The sequence below is a fragment of the Rhipicephalus sanguineus genome, chromosome 3 (assembly GCF_013339695.2).
Source record: "Rhipicephalus sanguineus isolate Rsan-2018 chromosome 3, BIME_Rsan_1.4, whole genome shotgun sequence".
Classification (NCBI taxonomy): Eukaryota; Metazoa; Arthropoda; class Arachnida; order Ixodida; family Ixodidae; genus Rhipicephalus; species Rhipicephalus sanguineus.
Genome location: NC_051178.1, coordinates 155,408,414 through 155,424,103, shown reverse-complemented (window position 1 = coordinate 155,424,103; position 15,690 = coordinate 155,408,414). Strand labels below are relative to the sequence as shown.

At 49.0% G+C, this 15,690-nt stretch overlaps 2 protein-coding genes across 2 annotated transcripts in view; both read right to left on the bottom strand.

Moving 5' to 3' along the window:
• LOC119387520 (natural resistance-associated macrophage protein 2) overlaps positions 1-15,690 on the bottom strand; it is a 165,115-nt gene that overhangs the window by 58,949 nt on the left and 90,476 nt on the right. The window lies entirely within an intron of this gene.
• The window catches only part of LOC119385999 (uncharacterized), a 31,103-nt gene that overhangs the window by 11,673 nt on the left and 3,740 nt on the right, over positions 1-15,690 (bottom strand). Inside the window, exons 2-3 of the mRNA XM_037653353.2 lie at positions 952-1,110; positions 460-609 (exon numbers count right to left, since the gene is read on the bottom strand). Of these exons, the coding sequence (XP_037509281.1) occupies positions 460-609; positions 952-1,110 (309 nt within the window). The remainder of the gene's footprint in view (positions 1-459; positions 610-951; positions 1,111-15,690) is intronic.

Sequence of the window (15,690 nt, the reverse complement as noted above, 5' to 3'; positions counted from 1 at the left end):
GCACTCCACAGTGGAGGGTTACGGAAATTTTGACCATCTGGTGTTCCTCTAAACTGACATCGCACATTACATCGGTCTCTAGCATTTCGCATCCATCGAATTGCGACCGCCGCAGCCTGAATCAAACCCGCGAATTTCGGGTCAGCATCCGTGCACCGTAACCGCTGTATCACAGCGGCGGACAAACAAACGGCACAAGATAACGCGAAGAACAAGAAAGGGGACAGCGAGAAGACCACTTTCTTTTTCCTGGTGTTCTGTGATGAAGTTTGCTGTTACAATGTATACCAACTATCCCGAAGTAACTGGCCAGGGTGCTCAGGATGTACGGTGGGCGAATCAAGTCATCGGGGAAAGAGCACTTGCAATTAAAAACGAAGTTAGCGTCTTCAGACGGTGAAACCTGTGAAAGCGTTGGTGTCTGCGCGTGCGTGGCTTTCGTGGGGCGCGCGCACTCACCAAAGTGGAACCTCCATAGGTCATTGTTAGCAGCGCCCGCCCGTTCTCCGCCGAAGAGGTACATGAAGCCTTGGGCTTGTACCGCAGCGTGCCCGTGTAGCTCGGTGGGAGCGCCCTTCGGTTGTCGAATCCGGCTCCAGCGACCTGTGTCTGCACGCAGAAGATTAGACGTGAACTCGCGCTTAACATATTGTCCAGACACGTTCAACTTATCACTCGCGCGACCGTCGTACATTTGTTACAAAGCCCAACAAGAAAACCCACCTGCTCCGTTTAGACTACATGAGTGACAAACAGGCGTTATCGAGGTCACCTTTCTGAGATATCCAAGGGAAACAAGAAACAGCTGTAAGACGATAGTTACTTATCAAGATCCCCCAGAAACCCGAAATTTAATACGGAACCGTCTATACAGTAGAAGCTATATACCCCAAAACAATAGAAGAACACCTCTTAGAATAGTTTGTCTAGTTCCAAATGGTCTATATGCACCGAAGTGGTACGTCCAGAAGTCGGCCCGTTCGTGTAGATCCGTGAGTCCGCCGTAAATCCACATGGCGCCCTGGTGCACCACGCACGAATGGTTATGCCTCGCCGGGGGATGGTCGCCAACGCCGCCTTCGCCGCACGTCAGCTCCCATTGCTCCGTATCTGCATAAAAAGGATGAGAAACTGTCAGTATGCTCCTCAGTCTTCACAGAGCAACACGTCAACGAGCCACGGTGTCGTCTTTAGAAAATTACCCCGGAAACCTTCTATGTGGGCATTCGATAGCGAATGGATCCTTGAATTCTTGGTACAGCTATTGCTCATACAACGGCAGTAAGAAATATGTGACACTTTCTCCGCAGAAAGGCGCAGGAAGGCACACACCACGTGTCGCGATATGCCTGTACCCGATGCGCTTTGCTGAAGAAGGCGCGCAATCTCTCCTATCACGTCCACACTTGAAGTCACTGTTTCGATCCTCTCTCCCAGTCCAGGACGAGACACATATCCACGAAGCAGCGTCGTTACACGTACAGCTACTAAAACAGAACACAACCATGTATGTAAATTTTTGGCCTCATAGCGAGGTACCAGTCTGCGAGGGGAGTCTGCTCTATTAAATATTTAAGAGAAGCGCGCAACAAGCGCTGCTACCACGCGCATGTCCTTTGCGAGTCAGACGATCGTTAATTAGCGTACATTCTGGTTGTCGCACCAGGTCGTTATACAACCAGAGCACGTATCTCTCGGTCGGCGACCGAATACGTGGAGTCCCTTGGGGACATGAACGGGTATTGTAGCGGGGCTGTGTTAACGTTACTTATTCATACTAGCAGGAAAATCGCGGAGGCGGAAAACGCAATAGAGCTATAGTGTGGTTGTTACAGTTTGCTTCGCCTGCTAACTATTGTGCTGAACAGTGCGACAAGTTACACTTTTTCTGGAATTGTTTCCTAGTGCGCAATGAATAGTAGTGCAGTTCGCCTCCACTTTCGCTACCGAACCCACCCTGAGCAAGTGTTTTACTATATATGTGAAAATACAGAAAAGTTATTACTACGTTTTCTTAATGATCTGTGTATGTGGGACAACTCAAAACTCCCCCAACTTCCCGTCTGAGAGTTGTCGTTGCCTCAATAACGTGTTCTTGATGATGATTATTATTATTAGTATATCCTTACAGTATGGATCATACCCATTCTTGGGAATCGGCCAAGAATTTGTTCTTGCTGACCAAGTAACTTCTTTCTCTGCCATCATGATCGCCACCGTCTTCTTCAAGTCAATTGCTGCGGTGCAAATGACCTTCCCACAGATTTCCCCTATACCACAGGCCTACTTTATCTTGTGCCCGCTAATTTAATAATCTCAAAACTATATACTTCTCTACCACTATCGGCCTCGTTTCGCTTTTATTGGCACCCATACTCTGTAACCTTAATATACTACTCGTTATACATCCTACGAGACTTCCTCAACTTCTACCTTGCAATCGTAACTATAGAAACCGGCTATCTTCACTTTCGTTAATCCACCGTGTGTCCGCTTCTTGACTCTTAGCTTTACGCTTCTTCAGCTACTATCGTAAAGCTAGAAACTGCGTGATAGCTGGAATATTCTTTTTATTTACATATATGACTTTTTGAGCTTTGTCTTTCAGTCGTTGCGGTTTATGCCTGTGCTTGTTAGCTGAAATACACCCCATACACACCACTACGGTATCCTCAGCTTCATGTCGCTACTCCGTTCCGTTCATTTATTTCAGCTCGGCTGCGCTTACTGCGAAACATTTTTACTCCGCTCGAGACGCATCGAAAGACAAAAAACCACTTTTACGCGAAGCGAATAAAAAACAGTGACGATCGGGCAAACTCTAACAATAAAAGAAAAGGCAAATAAGCTATATAGGTACAAAAAAACAGCGACGTATATATATATATATATATATATATATATATATATATATATTTGACCTCCCCCAGCGAGCGTTTTCCCTCCAACGCGGCGACGCGCGATCAAGCCATCGCTCAACGTCTTTCCTCCGATATCTTCTCGAGAGGGCAAAGAACGTACGTCGATCTATGGTAGAGTTTTCGTATATACGATATATAGGAAGCCGCGACGAGCGATGCGCTAGATACCGCGAGGCGTTCGAGCACACACCGCTCCGCGCGCACGCTATACCGGCAACGATGCGCGGCGGTGGGGGGCCCCGGGGCGACCCAGGGAGAGAGAGAAAAGGAAAGAGGTGCATGACTCAGCCCGTTCGACGACCGAGGCGTGACGCCGTGCGCGGGAACAATAAAAGATAGGAAAGCGGAAAGAAAAGCGCGGGAAGAGACGGTGGATGTAGAGAAATGAGGGGGCGGAGGTTGGAAGATAATGGCTCCTCCCGAAAACAAAGCCGGGTAAAGCAGGCAGGCAGTCGCCAGAACCAGAAACGCGCGCTTCGGAGGCTTCGCTGTACATACAGCCTATGCAGATACGATCGCTCCGGTTTCAAGCCCGGGAGCGTGCGCGCGCGCACGTTTGCGTTAATTAAATTGCGGGCTAAAACAAACGGCGGCAAAAGGAGGCGAACGCGGTGGGTTTCGCTCGTGCATGCTACTATATGTACGCAATCACGCGAGCCCACAGGCGCGCTGAAGTGAGACGCTTTGCAGCGCGCTTGGCGCCCGCAGGCGCGGCTTATAGTGCAGGCGCGGCATATGCATACCGGTCGACGAAAACTGCGCGCAGCGCGGAAGGTCTTCCGGAGTTTCTAACGCGGAACCGAGGTTCGAGGAACATAGGGGTACACGTGGGGAGCAGACAGCATCGCCCTCCTTTCCTCACTCATACTGTATGTATATAGGCACGCATTGCCTGCACAGTGTGGCAGATGAACTGCGGGTGCGTCACGCCGTAAGCCGAGCAGTATACCCTATTAACGAGAACTGCGGCCCGGTCACTAATGTGATTATGTAACTTAGCAGTTGCACTCGTCAGACCTGGCAGGCAGGCTCTGCACGTGGGCTTTATCTGCCAAGTCGCATCGCCGCCCTTTAACACGCATACAACATTCACGGTGCATTGCAGAGACGCGCGAGATTTAGCAGAACGTCTCTGATGTTTTTGATTTCGCAGTTGTGCATGGCAGTCGTCGTGACAGCTATATGAAGTCTGGGATGACAGCCTCGACAGAAGCTTTTGCCGTGTCAGAGAAGTTTACGAGTGTTCCTGAGAGTGTCACGTCAACGGAGAAATTTCTAAAATATAGAGATTATCTGCGAACGGCATTCCCTTTAAAGAGGTGCCTATTTCGGCGATTGCGCAGCCTGTCTTTCGAGACCAACGTAGCGAATAAACATCGTGAGCTTGCGCATCATCTAAAATTAAATCAATAAAATTTATACAAAATGTAAGGCCGTGCCTTCATTAGAGACACTAATTTACAGCTTCGCATATGCCGTCCTGCCTCTCACGACGTGATTGAAGCTCTTCTAGCCCGTCTGTGGCTTCGGGTAGGAATTTTTTAATGACTAATCAATATTATTTGAAATACCCGACATTGTTGACTTTTAAAGGTGAAACGAAACTGTTACGTATCTTTTTTCCGGCTACCCTCGCTTGAGCCAGCAATGAGCAGTGCTCTCTACACACTACAGATCCAGCTATAGACTAATGTCCCTAAATGTAAACTACAAGCGGCAAATCACAGCAAGCAAATTTTATGTAAACTGGCCTACATCAACAACTGCGCTAGCCGCTACAAAAACACTACTGCGTTTCCTAAATTTTGCCTGACTGCACGATAAAAAAAAAAGTAACTCTGCACTTCGTGGTGCTGTACGTCTCACATTGTGTGCGACTATATGAGCAGCTTTACAGACTCTGTGACTGCGACCACACAGAGTGTTCTGTATTGGTAAATTGTAACGCTATAGCCTGTCGTCTCATTTCTTCTGTACATATATATTTCATCCTGTGCTGCAGTTCACCAATACCTTGTATCATAAAGCCCAAATAGCCACCATTACTCAAGTTCCGTAATTGTTCATTCTTATCTTATTTACCTATCAGGCCTCTAGTGTATGTTTTACATCCTTCGCATTACAGAGCAGCCAGCCGAAGATGAAAGGGCTCTGTCTTTGCTTTTATATCTCTCTCTCCATCACAAACTGTGTCCTTTCCAACGACAAATGCGAGTTACGGTCAGCTTATTTACCGGGTACGATATGCCGACAGAAGAAGCTCAAATGATAGAATACAGCGAATTTGGGTTTTAAAAAATTATCGGGGACTACAGTTACCCACGCTAGTCATAAGCTCACTGATAACATTCCAAATCAATACGCGAGCCCGGCGTAGCGTAATACAGCGTCCTCGGCCTTTTACTCGTGTATGCGTGAACGGTCAACCGCAGGAACGAAACGCGATCAAAAAAACTGGTCGCCGCACTGCTTCCCCGCGGCGAAGGATGCACCAGTGATCTTTCAACGCGATTATGCGTGTTCTTCGGTGGTGGGCGAAGGCGGGGTAGAGGAGAATCGAAACAGCGGAAAAACCGAGGGGACGAGCCGCACCGGGTTTCACACAGGACGGACACAGTTTGCTGGCGGCCATCCACACTCAAAAACAGAACATCTAGAACCAAAGAGGAACAGAGGCATTGAGAGAGAACGAAAAATATATGTATGAAGGAACAGAGGCGCAGTTTTAAAACGAAACGAGGGGCCGACTAATAGTGTTCTCCTCAAAATGGAATCATCCCCAGCAGGACGCAATCGAAGGCGAGGGAGGCAGATAGTGAGAGGAGGCAGTGTTGGGGGGCGCAAAAGACTTTCGCTCGTGTCAGAGGCGGGCACGTAGGAAGGAAGTGCGCTCTCCCAGCATTCGCAATGGCTAACAGGACGAGGAGGAAGCAGTGATCGTTAATTTCTGGCGGGTGCTGCCGAACAAAAGGCACCACCACCGGCACCCATTTCATTCCCACACATACCCCCATCTCCTTCCTGCTCGTCGGCTTTTTGCTCGGGTGTCGAAGGTTGGGAGACGAGCGCCACGACTATTCGTACGCGCAACGTGCATGCCTGTGCGGATGATACGGCGAGAGGGCAGGAAATATCGCCGTGTTGGAATTTCTGAGCATGCTGCCAACAGCAACGTTATATGAAGATAGTTGAGTAAACCAGTTACTGATTACTTACTAATTCTATATTGCCTCTTTAATATACGTTAGTTCTTGGGACTAGGATTGATGTTGGATTGATGTTAGACCATGATTAATGTTGATCCCGGGTGGTTTTTAGACGTGCACTACAATCTAAGCATATGAGTGCTCTTTTTTTTCTTTTTGCTCTCACGAAGTTCGGCTTCGCATTCAAGAATCGAACCTGCGACCACGTGTTGAGCAGCAAGACGGCGTAGATATACAGCGACCGTGGCAAACGTTCACATGCGCCTCTTAAAAACTGACGCGAATGCGATGAACCTCTTGACTTTCCCGGCTCTGTATAAAAGATGGCGTGAGGATGAATCAAGAAATGAAACATGCACGTACAAATCATCAACACCAGGCGGATTACTGTACAGCTAATATCTTTAAATTAAAAGGAAAGGCGTAAATGCATTCAATACAACGCCCACAAACATCAGCACAAGGCATAAGAACAAACACATATAAACTCCGAGCTAAGTTGCCAAGGCAGTGCTCCGCACTCAGGTAGTGCCGAAAAAAAGTGCCACATTGCAATACGCCGATTAATATGAATAGGCCGCTAAGCAATTCATACCAAGCAGGGATTTTTTTTTTCAAAAGAGCCAAACAAACTTCAGATGGGCGGTTGCGCCCTCGTAAGCTAAGTGAGAGTGCGTGCCGCAGACTGTAAACCGAAATTTGAAGCGGTGAACAGGACTGAAGCAGCCAGACACCGCAGGATCCTACACGCGAAACCCTACAAGCATGTTCGCCCGCAGCACGCGCAGGGAGTCAGGAGCTCCTCGGAGCTCATACCTCCTCCAAGAGAAAGGGGGTCTCTTTCCACGGCTTCGTGCATCTCCGAAAATAAAGAAAAAAAGAGGGGACGGATGGAAAGCTGAGGGAAGGATGGGTGATGCAGCGGCTGCGTTTGAGATGATTTCGAGTGCGCTCGCGAGACGAGGGAAGCCGGAAAAACGGGGGAAGAACGCCGCTATTTAAGTGTGCGGAGAGAAGCAGTACCGCCTTGCCTTTCCCTCGTTCTTTCTTCCATACACCTCTCCCCATTTCCCGCTTTCTCTCCCAACGGGGGCAGAAACGGCCGAGGCTAGCGCGCACGTTTCAAAAGCGGGCTGTATACGAGAGGCGCGCCCGGGCTACGACTGCGGGCCGAAGGAACGTCGATGAGGGTGAGTCATACCCGAAGAGGAGTGTGGAGAGGGTGGGGCAGCTCGGAAACAAACGGAACCGCGCGGCAGCGCGGGGAGGGGCAGGGGATGCAAAGCCCGGGCAATGATGGTTTGGCCAAACGCGGCTGCTGCTTCAGATGCGGGGGGGTTCGTATAAGCGGGCGCCAGCAGCATCGAGCAGGCCCTTCGCTGCTAACGACGCTTAAAGAGGGGCACAAGACGGTGACGCGCGCATGTGAGCACTCTAGAGCGCGGCCGCGGGTTCTAGTAGCGTCTTTCTTCACGTTGTCAAGCAGCGTCGTTTGGGGTACACTCGACGTTCACGCAGCTGCGTGGTTGAGTGGGAGAGCGTCCTCGTGTGACCACCTCCGCTGGCTTCTATATAAATGCTGCGACGAGCGCGAACACTGTGGTGGAGCGGCGAGTGAAAAGCCGTTGTGCAAACCTCTCTTTTCCTGTCAACGCGAGGTAATATAAGCGAAAGGAGCCCGTGGAGAGTCGCCCTGCGAACAGCCGTGCGCAGCTGTGGGTCAGCCGCCGTTCGGCAACAGTTCAGGCTCAACGGACGGAAATGTAAGAGAAACTGCGGTTAGATTTCAGGACAGCCACACGCGCGGCGTCACTCCGTTTTCTACAAACAAAAAGATAAAGAAAGAGAACTACGAATGAACAAACGCGATTACACGAATAAACAAAAGCCTGAAGCTAGCCTTTTCTTCGTGGTGCCGTGGTTGTACATCTTCGTGCGAAAGTCGAAACCGATTCTTTCCCTCCGGTACAGCAACAGCGCAGCGTGTTTGGGTGTTGGTCTTCAGTAGAATGAAGTATGTATTTCTGTTCGTATGTTATATGCGTGTCTCTCATATAGTTTTTATAAGATATCCCCTTTGCCCAATCGACGACGCGGAATATCGCTGATGCCAGCGCAATGTCTGTCGTTCCGCCAATCAATGGCGGGTATGTGGTAGTGAATGTCGTCGCGTTGTTACGCACAGGAAGTGCTAGCCACGCAGGTCGAAGTAGGCTAACCTGCAGCCTTATCAGCGCTACCCGATAAGGCTCCCAATAACAGGGACTACCCTGCATTTTAAATAAGCGCATGTTAAGAGAGAGAGAGAGAATTTATTTACAGAAAGGCAGAGAGGTCGGCCTGAGCTATAGTTTGCTCTGGCCTGCTACTCTACACTGGGGAGGGGGGACGGGGGAGCGAAAGAGTGATGAATGACGATGGTAAGGTAGGGAGATGAGAATATAGTTCGTGACGCTGGGGCAAATCTAAAGACGTGCATCCAGTCCAGTGGCTTGTAAGAAGGCTACGACTGCTTCTATGACCACACTTGTGCTGCTGACGTCAGGCCAAGGACCTAACACAACCTCATCTTTTAATACTATACTATGAAATCGCGCAATCGAGGAGATCAATTTCTGACGTTCTCGTGCGTACGCTGGAGCGCATGTTAATATTTGCTACAAAAGTTGGCCACAAGCGTACACGAGATTTTTGGTCTCAGCGTGACGAACAAATAAATGTGTGCGCAGCCACAGCAAAGCTGTCCTGCTTACGGATCTATGCGCAAGTTATCAAGAAGTATGATCAAAGCAGCGCTAAAACACGAAGAAGTAGAACAAAGTGCACAGGATAAGCGCTGAATCTGCACACCGATATAACATTCTGGGAATCAATGTCCTCTTCATTAAACAGGTTAGTATTGTGACACTGAAAACAGCCCTGTGTACAAGAAATATACTGCAGTAGAATGGGAAGTCGGGCTACTTGGAATACTTGCATGATTAAAGCAGCGCTAATACACGAAGACGCAAAATAGAGTGCAAAGGACGAGCGCTGTTCTACGTCTTCGTGTTTTAGCACTGCTTTAATCATGCAAGTATTCGAAGTAGCCCAACTTTCCATTTTATTCAGAAGTAAATACATGGAATGAAGACGGCTGTCGTGACACGTATGGAATATTAAGCACGAGAACGAAAACAACATAAAAAAACGAGATCGCAACCATTGACAACTTCTCAGGAGGCGTACTCTCGAGGCGTTTCCATGGTGATAACCATCATCCAAGCCCCGAGGTCTCGAGAAGTCGCAATCATCGAGATCTCGCGGGGTACAGACACGAGGTCAGCACGTTGCCTGTCTCGCGCATCGGCAAGACCGCGGAAAATGACCGCCCTAGATTGGTCTTGACAGTCAGCTAGAGGCTGTGCAAGCACAATGACAGGGGCAATCGGAAAGGGAGGCGCGGGGGACAGTTGTAAAGAACGCGTGCATCCTGAGCAGCGAGCGTTCGCAAAACGAAAGCCTCAGACAAATGTGCCGGGAAAAGGACAATGCAACATGCAGCGCTCTCGGTGGAGACAAAAGAGCCAGGACGGGCGCCTGGAGGCATCCGACGGCGTTGCGAAGAAGGAACAAAGGGAACCCGTCTCGTGCAGAAACGCGTCGACTCATCTCGGAACCCCCGCCGCGGGCTGCCTCACTTGAGCGAGCCGCCGAAGAATGGACGCCCGCCGACAAGATGGGTCCCGCGGTATATATGTAAGACTAATATCTTGGAACGAAGTGAAAACACGAATAGCGGATCCTGCTTTTGCCTCCACCGGCACTGTCGAGAAGGTGCTATGTGTAGAAGACAAATCACGCAGTTGCCATATGACAAATGCAAGGAAGGGCAAAACAAACGCAATCTGGCGGCCGCGCCACGAAACGTGGTCGTAATGTACTGTTCGTTTCACCTCTCTATGAGCAGGTTGGGCTAAAGAACCGCGTTTTCACTCGCACGGCTATGCTAACCTTAGATCTTACCCTTAGCCTTAGGTCTCCGTTTCCATGTCGCGTTGTGAGGTACGGAGATAACACGTGAGAGCGCGCGAGCTGCAGGTCCACTTCCGTAAGATGCCGAGCAAGCGACACCCCCCCCCCCGAGCAAGCGCCCCCTCCCTTTTTCGGGAGCTGAAATGGGCGCCGGTGAACGAGCAAGCGCCCCCCCTCCCCTCTCTCCCTCCTCACCTGCCGCCACATTTTTTTCAAGACGAGCATCGCTTGTGTAAAAAGAACCACAAGAATGAGTACACTGAATGCGTATCTAATGTAGTTTATGAAATTCCGTTGTCATGTGGCCGGTCGTATAGTGGTCAAACCGGTCGCTGCTTCAATGGTTTGACAGTGACGAGGGGGAATAAAAAGAGTAAATAAATAAAGCATATCATTATAAACATGGATGGGCATTTTTTTCATTTTTAGCGCTGCCGCCGCCATTTTGAATTTCGGTCCGGGACCGAGCAAGCGCCCACCTCCAAATCTGGTCGGATTATCCTTCACCGTAGGGGGGGGGGAGGGGGCGCTTGCTCGGCATTTTACGGTTCGTCTTTGCGGCATTCGCATGAGCAAAAAAAAAAAAAAATCACGTGACTGAGTGAGTCATTTTGTCTCTGCTGAATTCGCGCGAGTGAATGAGTTTGTGTACCTCAAACAACGACCTTGAACCAGAAAGATGTAAGTTTTTTTTTTTTCGCCCCAAAAAGCACCAGAAGCCCAAAAGAAGACGTCTAGCGTTACCTCGTTGGAGACAAAACCACCACGCACGATATTTTCCATACGCCACTCTGCACACCCTTCTGAAATGTGATGGCTATATCGGTTGGTTTCCTTAATATATTGCGTCTAATTTTTATTCCGCTGGAATGTTAGCAAAGCATTTGATGAGTGTTTTGACGGCTGCATGCGACTTTTATCTGACACCTGTAATGTTCAAGGCGGAAAGGAATATTGTTTACTTATAAATTTCGACAAACTGCGTGCGGAGAATGCTTAAGGATACGAGGACTCTGATCTATACGTTACAGATACAAATTCAGAGAAAGCAACATTGTTCAACCATATCGGTGGTGCGTTAAAAACTAATAAAGAAAGTTATAAACTCATTTATACTGCCCACTGTTCAAATTTATGCGCTTTTATTTCTTAACGTTCAATAAAGCAGGAGCCAATTTTGTGAAGACACCTTTCACTTTCGTGTTCTGAGCGATTCCGGTGTCTTTTTGCACGCGCAACGAGGGACATACTTGTTTCTCCTCCAAGCTCTTCCGGTCGGGAACTTACTTCCGGTTTTGCGAATATTCAGAAAATTAGTTTAAAAAAATAAAACTGATACGGAATCCATGGTTTTGGGTCGAGTTAAGAGTTACATTGTATACATACGATATCGGAACATAAGTTTACTTTAGATAAGGGTCGATTAACTGTTAGGATAATTACTGGAACTTAATTGAACGTGTTCGTTGAAAGCGACGACGGTTTTCTTGTGAGATGCTGGAACCGATGCGACACCTGGCGGAGCAGATCTCAGCCACGCGCTTCCTTCTGCGTGGCCTCAGAGATCCGCTTTGGGAGCGCAACGAAACGCAATGTTATGTCAATGAATACACCAGGCACACGAAGCGAAGCGTGTTGTAATGTGCGTAAATGTCATGTGTTGTAATGCGTGTAAACTGAATGTGTGTAAAGTGTTATGTCGTGACTGAAAGTCCGGCTTATCCGAGCTCGTCTTAACGGAAGTTTATCGAGCTTTGATTTGGTCGTTTAACCAACCAGCATCAATGCATTCGATAATTAAGCAACGGTAAAACAAAGCCGGCACGAGGCTTGCCCCTCCTTTCGGCGCGTCCATTTTCGCCGGTCGAGCCAATCAACGTGCGCGGAGGGTGACGTGCCCAGATAATATCAAACGGAGGTTTGATATTTTCTCCGTGGCTCGTTTCCCTCTTAATTCGTTGTTCGTAAACACTGACGCGCACTTAGCTCCCCACACTTGCGCATGCATACCTTGAACACGAACAGCACGTCGCTCTGGTGCCGGCGCGAAACGACTTGTCGTGTAACGTAACAGCAACAGGGTCATAACAACGGCTGATAGTCGTGCGAATAATTGACGAGTACCAGCTCGCGCACTATACGTATACATGAATACCAGTGAAGTTCTCGAGATGAACTGCGGCCACTGTGTCCGGAAATAGAACCTGCGTCTTCGTGCTTCCAAAGCATGAAACAACGCTTTGTTCGCGTTCTGCCTTTTGTTAAGAATCCATTGCGCTTTTCACGCTGCACGCATAAGCGGTGACGCGCAAATTGACGAGCATACGAAGCGCGACATACCTGCAATCCCGAGCGGCGAGAAATATCGGCTGGCGATTATTATTTATGAATCGCGATAGCGAAATTAGCCTTCCCGCTTTCCCTCTTGATATTTACCCCCCTTTAAACTTTCTTCGAGCGACAATTGGCCTTTGTTCCTTCTATTCGGTCAAGCATCTTTACAAATACAAAGCAAACACTCTTTTCCCCCACCCTTCTCTAGCTCGCCGCCAAATGAAGAGAGAGAAGAGAAACTAGAAAATGAAAAAGGTGCACAGCTGACCCAATGTTTGGCGATCTCCAGTACACCGAGAAATATCTCAATTTTACACCGGGTAAAGCGCGGAAGCCGACTTCCAGGGGAGGATAAAGAGGGGCGCCCAGTCTGGAAAGGCACCCTCTGTCTCTCATCCTATAAGGCGGCTTCTCTGCCGTACGGGAGCGAAAAATAAAGAACGAACTAAAATAAAATAGCAAGCGACTAGAAGAACGCCGGCAGCTCGGTGTGTGCACGATATTCTCCCCATTCATTCAATCCCATCCTCCTCCACCTCCTTGAGAAACCCCCCTCACCTTCTATCGCGGTACCCTCATCCTCCTATGAGGAACGCTCTGGACCCTCAGGGAAACTGGGAACTACCTTGCGAGCTGGGATGGATGGGGGGTCAGCGCATGCCGCCGCCTGTCTCACGGGGAGAGTTCCCACTTCAGGCGCTTTTCATTATTACGAGACCCGCGCGCGCGCGTGTTTGCCCACCAATTTTGCGCGTACCCGATCCGTCCAGCGCGGGAAAAGGAAAACCGTGCGATGACGCACGAGCGCACAGTGAGAGAGAGAGAGAGAGAAAGCGAAAATAAAACAAGGAAAAACAAAATAATAAGCTTTGGAAGTGGCGTCGACTTCCTGTGTACACAAGTACATTCCCTTATACTCTACGTTGGTATGCAAAAGTACGCAAACCGTACGCAGTAGAAGAAAACAAGGAGATGTGAGTTGAGAGAGAGAAACAGGGGAGACAGAAAATGCAGGTAGGTTAAACAGAAGAAATTCGGTATGTTATTCTACATAGGAAAATGGAATTTGAAAGATGAGCGAGTATTAGAGAGAAAGAGAAAGCACGGGGAGTTGAGAGAAAGCTGATATAGTATACAACTACTGTTTTCTCTTTCAGCATAACACATTTTTTTAAAGAGAAACAAAAATCAATACAATGAATGACAAGAGTGGTAGAATTCTTCTTGGGGCTATAAATTCGAACCCGCATCTCAAGTTTCGAACCTGTTTTCCGCGGCACTTCGCAGTAGTATAGAAGCCGGTCAGAAAGACGACTAAGACGCATTCAAACACGACAGCAAAACATTCCAGGCCAGACAACGGAATTTTACAATTTGTACGGTGAAGAGTTCGGTTCAATCTCGCGTGAATAAAGGCCGCTCGTTTCGCATTACAACAGGGAGCAGCTCTTTAGCCCAGCTTCGAGAAAGGAAAGGAACCATGTAAAGAAGTACGCGTTCGGAGACTGAACGGTGCGCGAGCGAAATAACGAGATGCGTATACGCTCTGATGTGACCCGTTCGAGCGACCGACAGCGACTGTCGTGCTTCAATAGTTGAACGATAACTATGTTCTTTTTTTTCGCTTGATGCAGCTTTTATGCACTAAAAGCATCTCCAGAGGCCCATGTACAGTCCTGCAAAACTTGACAAACAGCGTGTTCCACATGCGCACGGTATACCAACGATACTAAAGAGATCTGTGTCTACAGATGCGGACCCACATCTCCACTGACAGAGTTGTGTATTGTGCTCCTTTTATTGGTAAAGCAGCAAGGTAAACGGCAGCTTCAGTTGCAAACTATAAGCGTCTTTCTCATCAGTGAGTCGAACGACGCATGCTGTCGTCTGTATTTCGAGCCCGCCTGTATCCCTACAAGGAATATTTCAAGGCACCCATCAACCACATATAAAGGGGGCCAAGCCAGTATATGGCGGAAGACTTCGCGGAGGCTAAACAAATGAAGTTTGTCGTTCCCCACTCAAACCAAGGCAACGAAGCAGACATCGCGCTCACGTGACGCTGACGTGACGTTCACGTGATGCTTGTTGCGTGGAGGAGTTCCTCGAGATAAATCCCTCAAGTAAAGTACCTTTGAGCACAGAGTTTCAAACAAAAACAATCGATGCACAAAGTCACAAAGTCGTTTGAAGGCAGGTGGGAAAATACTCAAACGAATCCATTTATCGTATCCGCAATGTTCACGCTAGACAAGCCACCGTACGCGCCGTCAACAGACACTACAGCGCCGTGGTTCCCTCTGGCGTTAGAAATTCTCGAAGAAAACACAATGCCTTCGCGTGCGCGCTCGAGAGCTCGTGCTAATGAGAAAAACTGGGGATGCGAACAGTGCCGTGCGTTAAAGTTTCGCCTGGCTTCCATCACGTACAGCTCACAGTGGACGCGAGCGAGGGTGTACGGACAATGAGGCCAGCGCTGCTAGGAAGCCACGGGAAAGATTTATCGAGCGCCGCGCGATCGCGTCGGCTAGTTCGCGCGGGCACAGCCTTCATCGTGCGTCGTTCCATGCGACAAAGAACCCCTCCTTGGTTCACGAAAAGAAACTGAGGTCCTGCAGGCAGGCCTAACGCTGAGCACGCTCGGGAGCTGCCGCTGTCACACGTACAGCTCCTTAAGACGGATGAGCTTCAGTCGCGACTCCTCACGAGACCGAGGCACGCGGGTCGTTCCACTATGAGCGGATACCCGTGATCGTTCGTGCGAGGGCTACGACTTCCCCGCAACTTTCGGAGGTCAAGGGTTCGATACCTATGAATGCTAAGTTGCGGGTACGAAATCCCGCTATTATGTTTCCCATGTATTTCCTATGGAGCCCTGTTTATTCCTATTATACGTGCCCTGCCGTGTTTGTCGCTATATATATAAAGTGCAATCAACTCGAAGAAGCTTTAGTTTATAAGCGGGGTATAGCACAACCAGGCGCACGAGAAGCTGCATACCATAGGCGTGACACAGAACTACGAATTGGGTACGGCACGGTTTGCACGGTTTATTACTGTCACGCGAGCGTTACACAAGCACTGGGATCTCTCTCCAGAAAACGCGAGGGTGACAGAAAAACAAGGAAAACGAATAAAAAGGGCACACATTCGCTGGCACGTAGCGATATAGCCAGTAACCGCGTCCGGCCGCCATAAAGTGGGCCTAGCCTCGC